The sequence below is a fragment of the Chenopodium quinoa genome, unplaced genomic scaffold (assembly GCF_001683475.1).
Source record: "Chenopodium quinoa cultivar QQ74 unplaced genomic scaffold, ASM168347v1, whole genome shotgun sequence".
In the NCBI taxonomy this organism is placed as follows: Eukaryota; Viridiplantae; Streptophyta; class Magnoliopsida; order Caryophyllales; family Amaranthaceae; genus Chenopodium; species Chenopodium quinoa.
The window spans coordinates 691,577-714,503 of NW_018744718.1; the positions used below are offsets into that span (position 1 = coordinate 691,577).

General features: G+C 35.8%; 2 protein-coding genes across 4 annotated transcripts; one reads left to right on the top strand and one right to left on the bottom strand.

Moving 5' to 3' along the window:
- Positions 1–1,563: 1,563 nt before the first annotated feature.
- LOC110703221 (haloalkane dehalogenase-like) lies at positions 1,564–14,967 on the bottom strand. The gene is made up of 11 exons (XM_021880984.1): positions 14,434–14,967; positions 13,852–13,927; positions 13,445–13,530; positions 5,890–5,983; positions 5,719–5,795; positions 5,367–5,494; positions 3,581–3,652; positions 2,946–3,016; positions 2,291–2,366; positions 2,042–2,185; positions 1,564–1,943 (listed from the first exon to the last, which is right to left on the bottom strand). Exons 1-11 carry the CDS (start codon positions 14,692–14,694, stop codon positions 1,904–1,906), a joined length of 1,125 nt encoding a protein of 374 aa, XP_021736676.1. The 5' UTR covers positions 14,695–14,967; the 3' UTR covers positions 1,564–1,903.
- Positions 14,968–16,632: 1,665 nt separating this feature from the next.
- LOC110703222 (protein FAR1-RELATED SEQUENCE 8-like) lies at positions 16,633–22,894 on the top strand. 3 transcript variants are annotated; one of them, XM_021880986.1, is made up of 4 exons: positions 16,633–16,880; positions 17,580–17,748; positions 18,108–18,241; positions 20,421–22,894. In XM_021880986.1, the coding sequence occupies exon 4, from the start codon at positions 20,442–20,444 to the stop codon at positions 22,695–22,697; it is 2,256 nt and encodes a 751-aa protein (XP_021736678.1). In that variant the 5' UTR covers positions 16,633–16,880; positions 17,580–17,748; positions 18,108–18,241; positions 20,421–20,441; the 3' UTR covers positions 22,698–22,894. The 3 variants fall into 3 exon arrangements, with proteins under 3 accessions (XP_021736678.1, XP_021736677.1, XP_021736679.1); XM_021880985.1 differs by having other exon boundaries at positions 18,119–18,241; XM_021880987.1 differs by having other exon boundaries at positions 17,665–17,748; positions 18,119–18,241.
- The last annotated feature ends 33 nt before the right edge of the window (positions 22,895–22,927 follow it).

Below are 22,927 nucleotides of genomic sequence, written 5' to 3' on the forward strand. Positions count from 1 at the left end.
AGCAACGTTTACTGCAATTAGTGTATTCGTTAAGCAAGAATCAAGGCATTAAATCAGTGTAACGGTGCAACGTTTAGCAGTAAAACAGCAACGAGAATCAAGCAATGTAACGGAAAAATTTAAACCAAAACAGTAAAACGTTTTGTAACTGAATATTAATCAAACCGGTAACAAAAATTAAGTTTGTTTAATAACCCAAACCCAAACCCGACCCAGCCCAGCCCGGCTCTGTTCGGTTCGGCGCGCGTGTGATATATGGTTTACCATATAGGTCCTCCCTCTCCACAAAATGTGGGTAGCCCAAGGGCCACACCCCTTTAGCCCACTCTCTATATTATAAAGAGAGTAAAACTCTCATTTCCCACCAATGTGGGACTTTGAGTTTTTTCACAAAATTCACACACTACACACTTGTTGTTCCAACAGAAATTAACACAATATCCAAATAAATGAGTTAAGAGCGATAAAATAATAGAACTATTACAATGTTAATAAATCAAAGAACAAAGATAAAAGTAATAGGGGCATTTATGAGTAAGGACGAAGTAATTTTGACGAAATAATATCAGAAATTATAGTATAAAAGTGTTGTAAATTGTATTAGGTCATATATGAATGAATTCCATTACAATGAATATCCTTTTTATAATGACTTGTAAATTTAATACAGTACATCATCATGGAAGAATCCTTGTTATCTTGGTAATGTTGAAAATATTGATTGAAATTTTCATTTCTTAGGAAATGTTGACATAGTTGATTGATATTTCCTTGATTTGCTCTTTCAATTCTGGGATGTAATCGTGCTTGTTTCCCAAGCATGCATTACGTGACATCGACTGGTCCAAGTTTTGAAGGGAAGTCGTCTTTCTTAGAAAGGCAATCAACTTACTCAGAAAGGTGCAGTTAAGTCCGTAATGTCCGTACTCAGTTGAGACCATTGCGCGAATAATATTTCGTGAATCAAGTCATTTATTTCCTGATTTAGTTTTATTTGATTGATTCAATAGTCTTGATTGATTTCATAATATCTTTAATTTGATTTTTGACTTCTTGATTGGATAAATCAAATCCTTGATTGATGAGCTGTGATTCCATTGATATCTTTGACCATGCATATTTTACTTTTTCAGCTTGTTTTCTTATTATGTATAAATGAAGTCAAATTTTGTATTCTTTAATTGATCCTTTGATTGATTTTTTTTCCCTAGTTTATGAGTTGCTGGAATCCGCTCCCAACACACAAGAACCTCCTTCCTTACCAGATCATGTTTTGGCTCAAATTCTAAGCAGTCACCATTTACCCAAAATTTCAAGTCAACCAAATCACTTTAAAATCGCCCTTTCTTAAATTGACTGATATAATTTGGTATGGCTTTTATGAAATTTAAGGTAACTAAGCCGATATGTACATAACAAATTTACAAATTTCGGTGATCTGAAATGTGCTAACTGTATCATGTTCCACAATAGCTGTCTACTATACCTTTGGGGTCCAAATTTCAGGGCTCCTGGCAATATTAAAGTGATCACAACATTTTGTGTAACAGAAAGTTAGCTCTATTTTTGGTAAACAGCTTAAAACTGGTTCTTTTAATTACACCCTTGAACAGAATGTGCAGTAATACTGTATAATAATACATCATACATCTGACTCCTATTCTTCCATAAGAACTAGTTGGAGCCTGTGGCACTGGGTGGTGATTTTGTTTAATTTCTTTAAACCGACACGGACAACAACCCAGTTCAAATGATTGCGAAAGAAAAGTTCATATCGAAGCATGTATTTTGTCTGCCACATCGGTTCCTTTCTTACTGTTACACATGCCCTCGGCGCCTTGGCTACTATCCTTTGATCAGCCCATTCAAAGATTCTCAGGCTAGATGTATCTCTTTGATGACTTCATAAGAACATTCTCAAAGCATCAACAACTTTTTCAGGCCTGTACGCATTACATCTATCAGCTTTAAACAAAGGCAATCTTCAAGTTAGGAATACTACTTCTAGTTATGTTGCATGTTTGAACAGAGGAATACTTACCAGTCTTCCTGTGGCATATGACCAGCTCCTTCTATTAATTTAAGCTTCACAACTGATGGATTACCCTTTTGAAATTCTTCTGCAATTGATTGGGGAAGATATTTGTCTGATATACCCCATGCTAACAGTATAGGTTTATCCCAGCTGGAAAAACAATTATGCATATTAGCAATCTTATAACTGCACTTTCCTGATTCAATCTGCTAGCTATTAGAATTGTCTTTAAAGCTAGTTAACTTGAAACAGTACCTTCCAGATGCAAACCCTGTAGCTATCTGAGTTGCTACCTCTCTGAAGTTAGTTCTTCTAGCAGCTTCAAGCAAGGCTAGAGCAGAAAAATCACAAGACTAACTTTAGCAAGTATAATGAAGAACTTCAATTTACATCATAACTCCTTATACAAGTACAAGACAGTTAATGTCTATGTAAGCAACATAGCTGTAATTCTCAGATTCTTGTATGCAAATTTTCCCAAAAATACTCATTGAATCATGATTATCCGTACGAAAGGTGAGGAAATATTTTGTACAGGCCAGTAACTCACTGTCCATTGTATTTAATTACAATTAATCAAGGTCCTTTTGTAACTTATTCATGAGGAAACTGAATACTTGATGTCGGAGCTGCCAGCTTGATAATGGAGGATAAAGAACAAAAAGAATACAAATTTCAAGTTTCCATGAGAGTGATGAGACATCTACTGAATGACAGTAAATAAGTGATCTAGTTGGCGGGGCAACAAAAAGTATTTGTTCACCAGGAAGATTTGACTCCAGGTTTAGAAGATTAAATGAAGTCAATCTACACTCAAACAGTTAGAGAGTAACCCACCAAAATTTTTGGCTAACCCCATCTCCAGCATTATTAAAATTATGACAAATAAGAAATGAATTAGAAGCCAAACCAAATCCAGGACCACTGCTTGATAGATATGGTAGCCGGTATACATCAGCCTTTTCCAGCTTCAGAACATAACTGTAGCAACAATAAATGCAATCAGAAAGGACTTTAGACAAGAACTTAGCACAAAAGACGGTAGATTTGTAATTAAAGCCTCTCAAATCTCCATGCTTCATTTTATATGTTAACATCTTATTTACCATTGCTCCTTTAAATTGAACACAATACATCTCAGATTTAGTATCACATGTCTACAAAATTGTAGTATTCACAAAGATCAACATAAAATTTCCAGCCAAATCAGCAACATCAAAATTGTCTTAGTGTCACAAAGATGTTCCTTTACAAAATCAATTGCTTCTTTAGTTCTTTGTATCGGAGTATTCAATTAATTACTATTCTAAACATGCACAAACGATAAAAAGAAGGTAAAACAGCTAGGATCCCTATATGGGCGGATTTTGCCAGAAAATAAACTCCCTATCAGTAATGTGAATATTCAATCATCTTTGTTCTAAAAAAAAAAAAATTCAATCAGCTTGTTACCAGAATTAAAAAAAAATGGTATACGCAACTAATCAAGGATTATAAAGACAGTTACTGCAGAGATATCTATGAAGTGATGAACTGGATACATACGGGCTACCTGCTTCAATAAAGCGTTCGGCGATAATAGCATTCTGGCTTGTAAATTCACCTAAAAGAGGAAATCTGCAAAATAAAGCATATACAAGTTCCTCATAAATCTGGGTTAAGGGGGAAAGAATAACAAAAGACATTTCTGATCATATTCCTCAAGTCAGGCGGCTCCTCTAGAGATCTACATCAACTTTGAGAATTATATTATTAAAAATCTTGCTTGAAGTCTTCTAGTTATCACAAATCTCTTTTTCATTAATCTTTTCTTTTTTGAAGGAGGAGGGCTAATGACTACAAACAGAAATCTGACTGCATCATCATTTGCAGGCTTGTCAAGGTTTCAGAAAACATCTCGACAAGGATATTGTCCTAGGACTTCATAACTTATGCAAGTTAAATTTCAAGTAATAATCTAAAATACAATTGCATTATCTAAGGTCCTCACTCCTCACACGACTCACACTAAAGTACTAAACGTCCAAAAACGCTAGGTCCATGAAGAAAGTTTTCCTTTCTTGTAGCAATAGACTTGGAACTTGCTACACCCGATTAGATGATAAATAATTTAGCACAACAATATACAACTATTTCTATTCCCACCCAATGGAAAGTGTAACCACTTGTCACAAAAAGTGCCAAGCCCTAATGAATATTAGGCCTTTTTTTTTGCCAACCTCTATCTCTTTATGATGTCAGAGCTTCACACTTCAAACTCAGATCAGTTGGCAAGAAGATTTTCAAGCTTGATGGAGGGCGGTTGTCCAGATAAAATCATTTCAACTCAATTGACTAGGGGAGCCAATAACCAAAATAAGACAAAACAATATATTTGATGATTGATGGCTCAAGTAAAACCTTCTTCACCCAAAAGGTTTCCCTTAATGTCTTATATCCCTTTCTCAGAAGTTACTGGCCCCAATTACAAATCTACAATTGTGGAATGATGGCCTTGATTACAATAGGATGGCAAATGTCCTTTCCTTAGCTAGTGTGGTTAATAGCTTGAAGACTACCTTGACATCTTGAAGTATGTTTACCAATCAAAGTGTTGATTCATTTACTGATTAGTGGCAAACTGATCTGCCATATGACTAAGCAATGCAAGTATCAATCAAACACCGTCACACTCAGGCCCTCAGAGGTTTTGGACGGATTAATGACCACCCAAATCGAAGGGGTTTGGACATTAAGCGTCACTGGGCAAGTTAATTATATATGATATCTACCCAAAATTGTTTCTAAGAAGCCTATTTTAAAGATTACAGAAAATCGGAAACTATGAAAACTTATATTATTGGTTGCCATGATTATATACAACAACAATTCTTACTACAGATTCATGAACAGTAGACCATTTCAAGATATCAGTTGAATATCTCTGAAAATTTGAGGTAAAGCTATCCAAGTTAATACCCAAGATCGCTTGAGGCCTACAATGGCCAATTAACCATACTCTATATGAAATCAAACCCAGAAAGTTCATAAGCTATAATTACAAAAAGACTTCTAGGTGAACTGAATCAACTGATGGCAAAAGGCACTAATGGATATGTGAAGAGATTTATTAGTTTCCTAATTTCCAGAACCATTAATGATGACAATGAATTGATTGACAGCAATACTGCTAAAATCTCAAATCAATCTAACCATCACATAAACATGCTTGAAGTTTAAGCCAAGAAAGTGTATAGCAGGTAGGTGATCATGTGTACAGTACTTGTTTATAATCAATGAATAAAAATAAAAAAAAAAAAAAATTTAAGAACATGTAGTTATAGATCAAAACCTTAGTTGTTGAAACAATCCAGGGACTGGAGATGAAGCTGTTAGTGGACTGTTCAGTATCACGAGTTTAGATATCCTGTCGGGATTTTTCAATGCCCAGGTCAATCCATAGGAACCTACTAAAAAGCCCTACAAAGATAGATGATCAATGAAAGTACATAAAATTAAGGTGGCGGTTCTGAATAAGCAGTAATGCAGTATTCTATAATCAGACTTATTAAGCTATAAATTAAAAAGAAAATGAAGAAAATGTTGGTGGCCTGATGAACAAAATAAGAGTTAGTTATATGGCGCAAGGATGGGTCATACACAGTTGAATCAGGGACTTTATCTACGGTGCATGTCGTTCACACCTGTACTACCAGAAGAAAAGGAGATCTCACTCCCAGCACTTCAAGTAATTTATCAAATTCATCATGGAACTCCTTTTCTGTTACAACAGGATTTATGCATCAGACTTTAAATTAATGAAAAGAATATTCAATTATAATTCAAAAAGAGAGCAACATGATAAAATCAAAAACCTGTATAGTCAAATCCGAATTTTGGGTATGGCTTATCACTGAAACCAAAGCCTATCCAATCAGGTGCCAAGCAGTGAAATCCAGAATCAGACATCTATCAATAACAACAGTAGTGTTCAGCAAACAGAAGTACAGAACAGAGCTTTTTCAGAGAGAACCACTTTATGTTTCCTAGCTGCTCCACCCACTTATAAGATTCCAATTGAAATTTTCTGGCCAATAAAGGACAGAAATATTCAAGTAAAATCAAAACAAAAGAAGTTTGAGAACATAAACAAAGAGATTAACAAAATGGAACTTTGTAAGGAAGGTATAGAACACTGTTGGTCAAGGTAAGAATGACATTCCATATACATCACATTATTAACTATAGCATGAGAAAGATCCTTGAGGCAATTTGAGAAGGTTCAAAATTTCTAATGACTACATATTGTTGGAAGTTCTTGATATAAAATAAGAGGGATGGGGAAAACAAGAGAGAGAGAAAAACAAATGAAAGGGGAAAATCCCACATTGGTTGGGGGAAAAGGTTTTTCCTTGTTTTTATATTGTAGTGTCTTAACACTACTTAGTTGAGTGAGTGGGAGTTAAGTGTTACTCCACACACACACGCGCGCGCGCCGAGCCGAGCCGGGCCGGGCCTCGGGACTTGGGTCTTGGGGAATGCGATGCGCGGGCGTGGGTCCTTGTTAACTTTTTGGAGGAATTTTATTTCTTTTTCCTTGTTAAACAGAATATTCTTTTTATGTCTGTTGGGAATATTCTTTTCTGTCTGTTGGGAATATTCTTTTCTGACTGTTGGGATTACGGAATTAAGTCAGTCATTAATCCCTTGATTATAGCTGATTAATTAATTCCTTGTTTCTTGCTTACGTTGTTGACTGGTTGAATGAATCTGGTCGTTTTCTTAGCCAGATTCGTACCTCGTTTTACGTTTCATGTCTCCCTTCTTCTGCCTATATATACTCGTTGCTTTTTCCAGTCAAAAATACACAACACATTCAGTTATCTCTCCTCTCTAAAATTATCTAAACACGAGTTTCTTCTGTTCTGTTTTCTGGGCAAGTATTCTGAGTTCCAGTCGGGTTTGTGAGTGCACATAAACTCCGGCGCCGTGCTTATCCTGGAGGGCGACCGCTTCTAGTCTACTGCACCGGGAGGTAGCGCGGAATCGTCTTTTAGGTTAGTGGTTTTCCACGACGCGGCTATTGTCACTTTGGTTCACGCATCAAGAGATAAGTAATTTCTGTTTTATTGCTTAGTAGAATAACAATCTAAAAGACGATTATGGCTTCCAAGTTTCTGATTCCTGATATGTCTAAGTTAGAACCTCTAGATGGAAAGAATTATAAACGTTAGGCTGTTAGGATGCGTTTTTATTTGGAGCAAATTGATGTTGCATATGTTCTTAATGATATTGTTGAACCTGATTTTAAGTTTGCTAAGGATGATAGAACCTGTAAGGGCATGTTGTTGCATTATATGTCGAATAGTCTGTTGGATATTTATATGGGTTTTTATCATGCTAAGGATATTTGGGATGCTTTAGAGAAAAAATATGGAACTGATGATGCTGCTACTAAACGTTATTGTGTTAGTAAGTGGTTAAGTTTTCAAGTTGTTGATGATAAGCCTATTATTGATCAGATTCATGCTTTGAGAGTGTTTGTATTAATATGGCTGCTGAAGGTCTGTCTATTTGTGATACTACCCTTGCTATTGTTCTGATTGAGAAACTCCCTCCCTCTTGGAAGGATTTTCGTAACCAACTCATGCACAAAAAGAAAGACCTAACCTTAGAGGAACTTGCTGCCCACCTCAAAATCGAGGAGGAAAACCGTATCAAAGACAAAACCCCTTCTGTTTTTCCTTCCTCTTCTTCTGCCAAAGCCAACCTTGTTGAACCCAAACTCAACAACCAGTCCAAAGCCAAAAACAGTAACCTTAAGCCTAAAGGGAAAATTCAGAAGTACAAGTTTAAGGGTACTTGTTTTGAGTGTGGTCTGAGTGGTCACAAGGCTAAAGATTGCAGGGTCAAGAAGAAGAATGGGCAAAGTCAAGCAAATCTTATTGAGGATTCTGACGTTATTGTTGCTGTTGTTTTAGAAGATAACTTTACAGGTAATGTTGCTGAGTGGATTGTTGACACTGGAGCTACCAGACACATCTGCGCCAACAAGGACATGTTCACTACCTATGACAAGGTTGAAGGTGAAAATGTCTTCATGGGCAACTCAACTTCTGCTTCTATCCAAGGCAAAGGGAAGATCGTTCTCACTCTCACTTCTGGAAAATTACTTACTCTGACTAATGTTTTGCATGTTCCAGAAATGCGCAGGAATTTAATTTCTGGCAGTTTACTCATGAAAGCTGGACTGAAGCTCTCATTCGATTCTGATAGATTAGTTCTTACTCGCAATGGGGAATTTGTGGGGAAGGGATTTTGTAATGGGGGGCTTTTTACTCTTGATGTTAAGATTGACACTATGAATAAGAATGCTAGTACTTCTTCTGCTTATATTGCTGAGTCTATTGATTTATGGCATGCTAGATTAGGTCACGTTAATATTGATTCTGTTAAAAGGCTTAAACACTTAAATTTGATTCCAAGTTTTTCTAATACGGATTTTTCAAAATGTCAAGTTTGTGTTGAAGCCAAATTTACAAAGAAGCCATTTAAATCAGTAGATAGACAGACTGAAGTACTAGAGCTTGTTCATAGTGACTTAGGTGATTTTAATAATCACGAAAGTAGAGGGGGTAAAAAGTATTATATTACTTTTGTTGATGATTGTTCACGTTTTTGCATGGTTTATCTTCTCAGGTCTAAGGACGAAGCTAAGCTGAGGAAATGTTCCTCAAATATAAAGCTAAGGTAGAAAACCAATTGGACAAAAAGATTAAAAGGGTTAGGAGTGACAGGGGTGGTGAGTACAGCCCTGACACTCTTAAGGCATTTTGTGAGCAACTTGGCATTGTTCATGAGACGACGGCTCCCTATTCACCCGAACAAAACGGTATAGCTGAAAGGAAAAATAGAACTTTAAAGAATATGATGAATTCTATGCTTATTAGTTATGGGCTTCCTAATAACATGTGGGGGGAGGCTATTCTTTCTGCTCGTCATGTTTTGAACAGGGTTCCTCACAAGAAGCTTGACAAGACTCCATACGAAATATGGAAAGGTCGAGTGCCAAACCTGAAATACTTGAAAGTGTGGGGGTGCCTAGCAAAAGTAGGCATACCTAGTTTCAAGAGGGATAAAATTGGTCCCAAAAATGTTGATGCTATTTTTATTCGCTATGCTTATCGTTTCTTTGTTAAAGGTGCTAACAACTCTTATGCAGGTGGTCATATCATTGAAGCTAGAGATGCTGAGTTCTTTGAGAACATTTTTCCTTTGAAGATGTCTTCTTCTAATGATAGTGAATTGCATGCTAGTAGTTCTGTTAGTTTGCCTATTGCTAATGCTCCTATTACTAACGATGATTTTGTTTTAGAGCCAAGGAGAAGCAAAAGGGCAAGAAAGGAAAACAGTTTTGGTCCTGATTTTATTACTTCCTGTTTATTTGAATCTTCCTTAATTGATGATGATTTTGTGCATATTTTTGTTTTGGAAGATGATCCAAAAACCTATGATGAGGCAATGAGGTCAGTTGATGCTGTTTTTTGGAAAGAAGGAATTGATAGTGAGTTACAATCAATTCTCAATAATAACACTTGAGAATTGGTTGAACTTCCTAGAGGTTGTAAGCCCATTACTTGTAAATGGATCTTTCGGAAAAAGTTAAAGGCCGATGGATCCATAGACAAGTATAAGGCAAGGATAGTGGTAAGGGGTTTTACTCAAAAGTTTGGCATTGATTATTTTGATACCTACTCCCCTGTTACTAAAATTGCAACCATTAGGACTTTAATTGCTCTTGCATGCATTTTTGATCTTGTTGTTCATCAAATGGATGTCAAAACTGCTTTTTTGAATGGTGACTTGGATGAGGAGATTTATATGGTCCAACCTGAAGGGTTTGTTGTTCCAGGCCAAGAGAACAAGGTTTGTAAGTTAGTCAAGTCATTGTATGGGCTCAAACAAGCTCCAAAGCAATGGCATGACAAATTTGATAAGACTATGACTGGTAATGGTTTTCATGTTAATGAAGGTGACTCTTGTGTTTATTTTAAGCATGATAGTCATGGTTGTGTAATTATTTGTCTTTATGTGGATGATATGTTGATTTTTGGGACTGACTTGGATCGAGTAAATGAGACAAAACAGTTTTTGAGTTCGAATTTTGAAATGAAAGACATGGGTGAGGCAGATGTGATTTTGGGAGTAAAAATCAAAAGGACTCCAAAAGGCATCTGTCTTAATCAGTCACACTATGTTGAAAAGCTTCTTAAAAAGTTTGACTCATTTAATGTCGATCCAGTTAAGACTCCATATGACCCAAGTTTCCACCTAAAGAAAAATAATGGTGATCCAGTTAATCAGTCTGAGTATGCTCGAATTATTGGTAGTGTTATGTTTCTAATGAACTACACTAGACCTGACATTGCTTATTCTGTTAGTAGGTTGAGCAGGTACACTCATAACCCAAGCAGTGATCATTGGATTGCTCTTAGGAGGTTGCTTAGGTACCTTAAGGGTACTGCGGATTGGGGTTTGCACTACTCCAAGTTTCCTGGAGTTTTGGAAGGTTTTTTGTGATGCCAACTGGGTATTCGATAATGATGAAGTTAACTCTACTAGTGGCTATGTCTTCACCCTTGGTGGTGGAGCTGTATCCTGGAAATCTTGTAAGCAATCTTGTACTGCTATGTCTACTATGGAATCTGAGTTTGAGGAACATGCTTGCAGATATTCCGCTGTGGGGGAAGCCAGCTCCTTCAGTTGCACTTCATTGTGATTCGCAAGCTGCTATTGCTGTTGCTCACAACCATGCCTATAATGGGAAAAAGAGACACATCCGTCTGAGGCATAAAGCCGTCAGAAATCTGTTGTCTGAAGGGGTGATATCACTGGACTATGTTAAGTCCGAAAAGAACATTGCGGATCCGTTAACTAAAGGCCTATGTAAAAAACTAGTTTTGGAAACATCGGAAGACATGGGGCTAAAGCCCGTTGTATGAATTATGAAATAGTGAACTCCTACTCACCATGAGTTCAAAGGGGAACATTATATAATAATTCGGAAGCACATTTTGTTTTTATTGGACCATCTCTAGATGTTTGTTGTGCTTAGCTACAAAAGAGAAGGAGGTTGAGCATATGGCTCTTACTGAACCCATATCCATATTTTTGGAGGTGTGTTGTAGCTCACACTTGATGGAGTTCACCTACTTAGGTGTGGAAGTGTGGCCGCTTCCTATGAGTATTTCGTGGGCTTATACTCTAGAGCACCTATGAGCATCCAGGCTGGACGTATGGCCAGTATAATGCGTCACCTTTATTCGCGGAATTTCAGAATATTATACATGTTCAATTGTGTGGCTCAAAGTGACGGGTTCCTAACTCCCTATTAAGTTCAAGACGAAAGTCACTTGGTAGGTGAGGGATCATAGCTTGATGTCCACTATGTGTCAATTCAAGTCGCGAGACATTGACACTTATGCAATTGTTTTGTTTTGCCCAGAATTCATCTTTTCCTTCCTTTCTTTTTCATATCTTCGAACCTGTGGGGGATTGTTGGAAGTTCTTGATATAAAATAAGAGGGATGGGGAAAACAAGAGAGAGAGAAAAACAAATGAAAGGGGAAAATCCCACATTGGTTGGGGGAAAAGGTTTTTCCTTGTTTTTATATTGTAGTGTCTTAACACTACTTAGTTGAGTGAGTGGGAGTTAAGTGTTACTCCACACACACACGCGCGCACCGAGCCGAGCCGGGCCGGGCCGGGCCTCGGGACTTGGGTCTTGGGGAATGCGATGCGCGGGCGTGGGTCCTTGTTATCTTTTTGGAGGAATTTTATTTCTTTTTCCTTGTTAAACAGAATATTCTTTTTATGTCTGTTGGGAATATTCTTTTTCTGTTGGGAATATTCTTTTCTGATTGTTGGGATTACGGAATTAAGTCAGTCATTAATCCCTTGATTATAGCTGATTAATTAATTCCTTGTTTCTTGCTTACGTTGTTGACTGGTTGAATGAATCTGGTCGTTTTCTTAGCCAGATTCGTACCTCGTTTTACGTTTCATGTCTCCCTTCTTCTGCCTATATATACTCGTTGCTTTTTCCAATCAAAAATACACAACACATTCAGTTATCTCTCCTCTCTAAAATTATCTAAACACGAGTTTCTTCTGTTCTGTTTTCTGGGCAAGTATTCTAAGTTCCAGTCGGGTTTGTGAGTGCACATAAACTCCGGCGCCGTGCTTATCCTGGAGGGCGACCGCTTCTAGTCTACTGCACCGGGAGGTAGCGCGGAATCGTCTTTTAGGTCAGTGGTTTTCCACGACGCGGCTATTGTCACTTTGGTTCACGCATCAAGAGATAAGTAATTTCTGTTTTATTGCTTAGTAGTATAACACATATGAAAATGAAACAATGAGGTGATAAATAATTGCGAATTTGGGACAAAATGGTATTCTGACCTAGCATACCAGAAGACTTCAAATCTAATCAGTCCCACCAATACTATATTCATGGGGATGATTTATATGGAGCATATACTATTACAATCATACAATGTATAGAACACGAATTCTCTAAGAGGATTGATCCACAATACTTGATAAAAAAGATTTAGATAAGTTGCATAAAGAAAATCAAATACTTGTTACAGTAATGGACAAGTCAAAACAGCCTAGGAATGGAAAGGACCCTACTAAACTATTAGTGAAGATTATCTTGAACTCTTGAAGTGTCATCATAATGGTACTACAATTTCTGAGAGTTGAGATGTCCATTCTAGATCCTAAACATTGTATATTTGACCAAGATAACTGATGTTACTTGGTTTCAAAAAAAAAAAAAAAAAAAAAGACAACTGATGTTACTTCAAATCTTCATTTCACCTTGAATACCCATGGTAAATCTCTGACATTCCAATTGGATATGAATATTAAACTCATCATTTTGAACCTAAAGCATGAAATCTTTTCATAAATTAGCCAAGTTTGACACTGGTCACATACCCAAGCCTGACGCTGACGCAAATACCCGAGTCTAACACAGAGCACCAATGCTGTAAATAAATAATAACTGAACCATACCATATCATATATTCATACTTTCATAGGCATCACATTTTTTTAAATTTCAGATCATGGTATCACATATTTTATTCTTGACCAACTAATATTAATGAAATGAGGGAAACCCCAAAACTATACAAAGTACAATGGAAGCATAAGGGCCAACGTATCCTCTACAATTTACAAGAGAGCATGCCAATCAAGTTGGACATTCAAAAGTAAAATGTAGCATAAACATTGAAAGTGTCAGCATAGTGAAGACACACACATATATATAGTCAACACAAATGTATGCCCCTTTAATAAATTATAAAAGGAAGCCAGCATGATAGATGACCCAATTAATCACAAATGCTAGGCACAAACCTGTGACATAACAACTCGATAGCTATAAGATTGTGTTGGAGCCCCATGAAGGAAGACAATGGTTCCACGCCTACTGTCAGGCGAACCTACAGAAAGTGATACATCAGGCAAACAATAATCCCTAGCATCCCAATTTGTCCTGATATTTGGCAAAAGAAAGCTTAAAGTCACACTTTCCAATTATTGTTCATATGCCAAAACAAAAATAATCTAACAATCAACCATTTCTTGCTTGTTTCTTGATGCTCAACAATCATGCATAAACAATTTGGAAACTCAATTGTTAAAAATGCAAGTTGCTCTTTAACAAATTACCCAATCATTCATGAGCAACATAGCTAATACAAAAGGGCAACCAATTCACAAACACGACAACTCGAAACGAAGAATGTGAGGATTACTATTACCTGTTTCTCTAACAAACCAAATTAAGTCCCCGGATTTAATAAAACGCCCATAGTCCTTTCCCTTGTCCTCTATTCTCTGCAAACAAACCACAATTTGAAAACCCATATGAAATACTAGTACTTAAAAACACAATATTTTCACTCCTATACAAAAATTACCATCTTAAAACTATATGACATTTACCAATTTTCAAATATTTAAGTATTTACATCAAACTAACACAATGATGTGATCGAAAAGTAGGAAAATGATATACACAACCCTAACGCTAGATATTAGAAGCTAAAAGACCAATATTTCACTCCTGTACAAAAATTACCATCTTAAATCTAATTGACATATAACAATTTTCAAATAATAAAGTATTTACATCACACTAACCAATGATTGTGACCAAAATGTAGGAAAATGATATACGCAACCCTAAAGCTAGCTATTAGAAGCTAAAAGTCAATACATTGAACATTAATAACACCGATCAATGCTATGGTTACCTATTTTTAGCCCTAAGGGCTGCATATATCAAAAACCCGAATAATTAAAATCGAAATCGAAATAATGAGAGAGAGGAAATTACTGACATTAAGCATTTGGCCGACATTGCCGTCCTCGGCAGGACTGTCAGGGAGTTGAATTGCGCTTTTGCTAGACGGATTATCGGTAACGAACCCAAAAGGATTAAACGACGGCGCTTTATCATCATCGTCGCTACTTTTGGCGAAGATTTTAGCGGCAGTAGTTCTTCTTGCTGAGCTCCAATGGCGGATGTTTCTAGAAGCGGAAGTGGAAGAGAATTGTAGGTTGAGTGGAGGAGAGAGAAGAGACCAAGCAGTGGCCGCCATTAAAGTGAAGCTTTATTGGAGGAGAGAGAAAGAGAAAGAGAAAGATGGCGGGAGATTAATCAACTGTTTTTGCAATTATTAACGACCACTAGTTAGTGGAGTAGAGTATGAATGAGAATCTTGGGATTTTGGATATTGGGGCCATGTAAGATGATGATACTTGTGTGTGTGGATTGTCATTGTGGTTGTTATTTCTCATATTTTGTGGCCTTTAATTTGTTTCTCCATTACTATATTCACTAGAACTCTAGAAGTATAGAACAAATGACATTTGTGTTATGGTGTAAATTGTTTATTCTATAATTAGGCTTAAATTATATTTCCTCCGTTTTTTATTACTTGACCCGCTTTGACTTTTACACTATTCACCACTCCTTCTTTGACCGTCTTTCGTGAATAATATGTAAGGAAAAATATATTCATGTATGATCTTTTTGGATTCGTCTCAATAAGTACTATCATAATATATAACTTTTATAATTTTTACTTATGGAGAATTTAAGTTATTGATCGTTAAAGTTTTGCATTGGCAAGCATGATAAAAGAAACTGGTCAAGTAAAAAAGAACAGAGGAAGTACGAAGTATCTGTTGTATTTGAAGTTTAGCTTAACCAACAATGTGTATGGGTTATAATTGTGCACAAGGGAAAAACCACCGTGTTTTTTTAAAAAAAAAGTTAAAACAGTTATTGTGTGTGAAATAACCACAACACTTCTGCAATTGTACAAGAACATGAAATGTATGCATGTGATTTCTTAAAAATTTTGCCCGGTAAAATCGGTAAACATTACTCCCTTTTTTTTTTTTTTTTTTTATTTAAGTGTTCCGGTTCGACTAGTCAATGTACAATTGACTAGTAATATCTTTTAATTATTTATATATATTATATAAATTATAAAAAGTTAATATTTGGAAACTATACATTAAGACGATTCTAACAAGTGTATATTTTATTATATATATAACACAAACATTGGTCAAGTAAATAAAACTGAGACACTTAAATAAAAACAAAGGACGAAGTAATGTTTAAGTAAAAAAAACGCAAATATCAATACTCGTAACAGTTTTGTGCACGAATTTGTAATTTATGACCACCATACGTGATACGTCCATACCGGCTTGGCCCGGGGTCTCGACTCTTAAACCATGGTCCATGGGTGCATATTAGAGACTATTTTTTTCTATGGAGGAGGATGCACGATGCTCCGTGCATCCATTTTCTCTTAAAAAAGGCGGAATGAACATTCCGTTGTTCAGTAAAGAACATACATGTATTTTGTAAAGAACATATAGTTATTTCATAAAGAACAAACCAAATAGCTGTATTGTAATGAACATGTAGTTGTTTTATAAAGAACATTTAACTATTTTGTACAAAAAAACATCCAACTTCATCTTCTTTATATACATCTAAAGAACATCTGTAGAGGTGATCAACTTCGACCTGACCCAAAAAAAAAGGGTGGGTTTAGACAAGCTTAAAAATGCCTTTTTAGTTAAAAATCCAAACTCGGCTCGAAAAAATCCAAAAAGCCCTCTACATTTTCCGGGTTTTTTTGGACATGATATATTATGTTAAGGCCCAGCCCGACCCAAATTTTTTTATCACCTCTAATAATAATATAATGTAATGAACATTATTTTCATTCAACCACTATAATCTAAAGACAAAATTCAAAGAACATTTCAAAATAAACGATTAATATATGTCACAAATAAAAGTACATTATTCTCAATTAAAGAACATGAAGATAAAGAACATTATTTGCACGTTATGTTCTTTACAATTTTATAACATGTTCTTTGCACTCTAACTAAATGTTCTTTGCACTCTAACTAAATGTTCTTTACATTTCTATACAATGTTCTTTATAATTTTATAATATGTTCTTTTCACTTAAACTAATTATTCTTTATGTTTCTATGCAATGTTCTTTCCGTTTTTTTTTTTTTGTTTTTTTAGAAGAGATGTACCATGTGGATCGTGCATCTGCCTGCACAAACCATGCTTTATTATGTTCCTAACTCTCCCAAACTCATTTTATGCTTCCCATACTCTCATAGTCTCATTCATCCAATCTCAGGCCACTGCGTCGTCACTATCAACGTCTTTTTTTCCTTCGAAAGCGGCCACACTAGCAGCAACAACAAAGCTTCTCTTCTTCTTCCTCTCCCTCCGCAGGTTTCTCTCTTCTTCAGCACCTCTAATTTTTATATCTATGTTTGATGTTGTTAACTCAAAGTTCATGTACTTAACTTTTCAATTTTCCAAATCAATGTTTCGTTGTTATGCTTTTCGTGTTAATTGCTTCATTGTAGAAACCAGTATTTAATTTTTTTTTTTTTTTTTTTTTTTTTGAATTAATGGAAAAATGACCTAGCTAACTTGCTTTCACTTTGAAATTAATTGATGAAAGATGAAGAATGTTTGAAGTTTAAGGAGAGTCCACTGGAATTTAGGGTTAGATTCACTTAATTGATTTTGGTTTTTTCTCGGGGAATTTTGATTGAATTTTGAACTTGGATGTTTGATTCGGCCGAGGCTCTCGAGGGTTTTATGATATATTGAAATTGAACACTAATTGAGGAAATCCCAGTTTTAGAACAAAGTTGGGAGCCAAAATTTCCAATGTACTTGCTACTAAAGACCACAAAAGGATAACCTTTTCGGTTTGCTCTTCATGCTCCACCCCTTTCGTTGTCAATTTGCCTGCTGGTGATGATTTCGGGTGGGTTACGGTCACAAAATGATGGCAGTTGAGCATTTATGACTGTAGTAAAAACTAAAAAGGGGGAATTTGGTGCTTGCTGGCTGCTTATTGTTTTTGGTCTTTGATTTCTTGTATACTTGTATTTACTAACATTGGGCTGCTTATTGAAGAAATATCAACCGCCAGTGATTTCAGCGGCTATTTTCAGTGTGATTTGTAATATGGACGATGATAGCCTGCAGTTGTGGTTGACAGTGCTGCAGTGGTTGCAGTGGTGGGGGTGGAGGAGGGGAATTGCCGTTGGTGCTTTTGGTTTTGGTCGGGTGCTAAATTTTGCTGGTAAGTTGTTCACATTATAATCTTATTCATTTTAGATTTGGAAATGTGGTATTAGACCTGTAAATATCCCTCCTATGTTTTTCTTTGAATAGGAAGAAAGCCATTGCTTTCAAAATGTTCATATAGTGTTGTGGTAAACTGGTAAAGCATGCTCTAAATATTTTACTTGCCTATGGGAGATCCTCCATATTGAAGGAGTTACGCTATAGGAAATATTGTTATTTATACTAAAAAGCTTTCACATACACATTGTAATAATTGACATAAAAAGTCCTGCACTCACGTAAGCAATGGTTGATGACTGAACCCCCATTAAACAACACTTTTTTGCCCCTGAATTTTTGACATGCTAAATGAAGGTATTCAACAGATACAAACTGACAAACAGAGAGTGAACGTAACTTCTGCATTTTCTCCTCCGAACTCAACCTGGCTTGGGGTTTGAACCAGCAGGCGGCAACTAGATTATTCTTCATCTTCCTCTTTTTCGAGGGTAAGTAGTTTTTTTCCCCCAAGATTTAAAATGTCAAGCAATATTTCATTAGGTCAATGTATTTGGAATTCATGGTATTGTTTTCATTCCAAAAACATGAGCCTTTTCTTTGTTATGTTTATTATTTATTTTCCATCAAATTTTCTGATATGCCTGTGAAGTTATGATTCAACAATTTTTGTGTTTGGATATTTTTTTCCTCATATGTTGAATTGTTGTATGGCAACAACTGCCAACAAGTCCAATTTCAAGGAATAAATTTTATTGAGGTAAGTAGGTAACCCATTTCTTGTGAATGGATATGGATGAATCTAATGATTTGAGTCCTTTTTTAACTGACATTTGGCGTGCAATATACTTTGATCTGCTTTGCAGTCAAACAGTCAATTCACGTGCAAATGAACAAAACAAACAAAAAAAAATTCATATTAATGAAGACTTATTGGGGGTGTCATAAAAATGGTTTGAACTCTTTGGAGTAATTGATTAATTGATTAATTGGCAGTATGTCCCTTAACTCCCTTATAAATGTGCAATTTGCATATTTGGTACTCACTATTTCAAACAGTGATGCTTTCTGTTTACCTCTGTTTCTAATATTTGGTTTGTTTTGATTTTGGCACTACTTGCATAAGTTGATGAAGCTCAATGTAAATTATGCTGATATCAACTTCTTATAATTTTTGTCTATTAATAAGTGAAGATATTGATGTTTGAAATCAAGAAGCTTGTTAACTAAACTGAAACAGAGGAAGCTTGTTAACTAAACTGAAACGGAGGAAGTACATGATTATATGCTATTCTCTCCGTGTTTTTATAAGTGCTTCATTTTGACCAAACACGCATGTTAGGCATAATTTTGACCATATGTAATTATATGTTACTCCCTCCGTCCCTAAAAGAACGATCCTTTTGGGTATTTTTATCGGGTATTAAGAAACTTAAGTGGGAAATACAAATGTATGGGGAAGCTAATAAAAATACTTTGAAAGGTAAATTTACATGGGATTTGTAAAAAAAGTAGAGAGCGGAAGTAATAAAAGTGCATGGAGAAAACAAAATTTACATAGGGAAGTTAATTTTGCACAAATATTATTGCAAATTGAAGGGTATATTAATGCAAATGGGATGAACATTTTGGGACTAAAATTTTGCCAAAAGAGTCGTTCTTTTAAGGATGGAGGGAGTAGTAAAATTATAGGAAAAATGATATTATGAAATTATACATTTATAATGAGTCCAACACTTATTTATTCAATAACTTTTGTTTTTAATATATTAGTAAATCAATCAAGTCAAAACCATTATGATTGAAAAAAGTCAAATTGTAACACCTATTAAAACAGGAAGGAAGTAGTCAATTTGGTTCTAAAGCTTCAGATTAGTATAAATCCTCTTGATGTAAATAGCTAGTTTGGATTTATTATTTTTGCAACAAGTTATGTGAAGAACAAGTTGCAAGATTTGCAACACTGTATGGATGGCTAGTGAATTATAGTTTGGTTACATATTGTTGAAAAATACTATTTGCAAGTTAGTTTTGATTATGTAATAAATTGCTTCCAAAGTATGGACCATCATTAAGTATAAATGTTAATAATACTGAATATCATGCAATCTCATCTCCTCAAATAGCTTGCAGTTCATAAGTTTTGGCATTGGACTTTGTGCTATTTGATTGGTTTAATTTATCTTATTTGCACCACTAATCAAAATTTTGGATCAGCTACTGCATGAAAGCTATCCAGTATTATATTGTGGGATTGTTGGATTGGTATGATTTGCTTATGGCACGATATTTTTGTTGTCACATGCCCAAATCATCACCTGGCCAAATGTACTTGGCTGAGGATTTCACAATTTGTCAGTTCTGGGTTTTTTACTCTTTATTAAGTTATTTTTACTCTTTATTAGGTTTTTTTATTAAGTTAAAAATCTGAGTTTCATATTTTTTTTTCCTTATAGCCTTCACCCATCTTTACTTTTGTTTTCAATAAATTATTTATGTTCTTTCATGTTTGTTTTTACTCTTTATCAGACACAAACTTCCTTTTGATGGGCTGATCCTAGGTTTTCTTGCTGCTGTTGTGAAAAAATCAATCTACCCAATTCTTTAATCTACAGAAAGATCATATATGCATCTGTTCCATTTCTCACTAACTTTGCCTTGATGAATTAGGTTGGTTTTTTACCCTCCCATATGGATGAAAATTCACCAAATAGTGAGGATCTTATTGATGAAATAGAAGACCAAGAAGATGATGGTGATGAGATATTTGAAAATGAAGGACTTGACCATGAGAGTGATGGCCACCATGGGTTTGGAATTGAGGGTGATCATGAGAATGATGGTGAACAATTTTTTATTGATGCCAGTATACACGAGGAGAGTGAGCAAGGGATTGAGCTTGAAGGTGAGGATCACTGCAGTGATGGTCAGCAGTTCCTTGAGGTGAGGGATCATATTGCCGACAATGACACCTTTCAAGTGCTTAATCTTCATTGCAATGGCGAGGAGAATAACCTAGGAAACAATACAGTGGGTGTGGATGATGAAGACAGCTCATCTAAAGAAAAATATTACCATCCACCTGTTGTGGGCATGGAATTTGAGTCCTATGATGACGCTTATAACTACTACAATTGCTATGCTAAGGAATTGGGCTTTGCTATTAGAGTGAAATCATCATGGACAAAACGGAACAGCAAAGAAAAGCGCGGTGCAGTACTCTGCTGCAATTGTGAGGGTTTCAAAACATTCAAAGAAGCAACCTGCCGGAGGAAGGAAACAAGGACAGGTTGTCTAGCAATGATAAGGTTGAGGTTGGTGGAATCAAATAGATGGAGAATTGATGAAGTTAAACTCGAACACAACCATTTATTTGATCCTGAGAGGGTGCAGAACTCCAAGTCACACAAGAAAATTGAAGTAGGTTTAAAAAGAGACTTAGAGCCAACTGTTGATGTAGAAGTGCGAACCATTAAGTTGTACCGAACATCTGCAGTCGATGCAGCCAGTTCTTGGAATTTAACTACCATGCAGACTGAGAATGGTAACCACATTCGGTCCTGTTGCTTAAAGCTTAAAGCTGGAGATTCACAAGCAATACACAATTATTTTTGTCAGAAACAATTGACAAGTCCAAATTTTTTTTACATTATGGATTTGAATGACGAAGGTCAATTGAGGAATGTGTTTTGGATAGACTCCCAGTCAAGGGCTGCATACATTTACTTTGGAGATGTTGTGGCTGTTGACACAACATGTTTGTCAAACAAATATGAAATACCACTTGTGACTTTCATTGGAATGAATCACCATGGGCAGTCCATCTTGCTTGGTTGTGCTTTCATTGCAGAAGAAACTGTGGAAACCTATGTATGGCTATTTAGAACATGGCTTACATGTATGTTAGGGCGCCCTCCTCAAACTATTGTCACAGACCGATTCAGAGCTATCCAAAGTGCAATTTCTGAAGTGTTTCCTCGGGCCCATCATCGGTTTTGCTTGCCACTTGTGATGCAAAATATCTTTCAGAACTTGGGCCAGATGGAAGAATTTGAAGCATTTCAGTCATTCTTGAATGGAACAGTCTATAATTCCCTAAAAATTGATGAATTTGAGACTTCATGGGATAACATGATACAGCGATTTGGAATTAAGGAACACAAGTGGCTTCAGATCTGGTATGAAGATCGAGAAAAATGGGCCCCCGTTTACCAGAAAGACACATTTCTTGCAGGACTTTTTGCTGTTCAAGCAGGTGAGTCTAGTCTTTTTTTTGCTGGTCACATCCATGAGAGAACCTCAGTAAAAGAATTCTTTGATTTGTATGATGTTATCATTGAAAAGAAACGACTAAAAGAAGCACTCGATGATCTTGAGTCTGGTGGATCCAACCTCTTGTTAAGAACAAGATGCTATTATGAGCTACAGCTATCCAAATTCTATACTAAGCAGATATTTGAAAAATTCCAAGTTGAAGTCGAGATGATGTCTTGTTGTGTGACTATTAATCAAGTTCATACTTCTGGGCCTGTCACAACGTATGTGGTTAAAGAATGTGAGAATGGAGGCATCAAAGAATTGAGAAATTTTGAGGTGATGTATGATAAAGCAGCATTTGAAGTTCGCTGTGTGTGTGGTGGCTTTTATCTTAATGGTTATCTTTGCCGGCATGCCTTGAGTGTTCTTAACCTCAATGGTGTGGAGGAAATACCATTCTCTTATATTCTCCAACGATGGAGGAAGGACTGCAAGCACTTGTATGTGCCAGATATTGGTTCGAATGCCATTGATATTAGCAATCCAACTCAATGGTATGATCATTTGCACAAACGAGCAATGCAGGTAGTTGAAGCAGGTATGGTGTCACAAGATCATTACATGGTGGCTTGGCAAGCCTTTCTAGAGTCCTTGAACAAAGTTCGCCTTACAGAAGAAAAGAATTTATGATGTGTAATATTCATGATGTAAAATTTTGTTAATTAAATTAAATTATTGATCAATGTGTGCATTGACTGTATTCAACCTCTTCACTTGTCTCATTTCATATTTTCTTGTCAGCTTAAACATCAAATTTATTGGCTTACAATATATATGCAATACATCAATTATCAGTTGTATGTTTTTTGACATCAGTATTTCCATTATTTCCTATACAGTAATGCCCTCCCAAGAGCAGC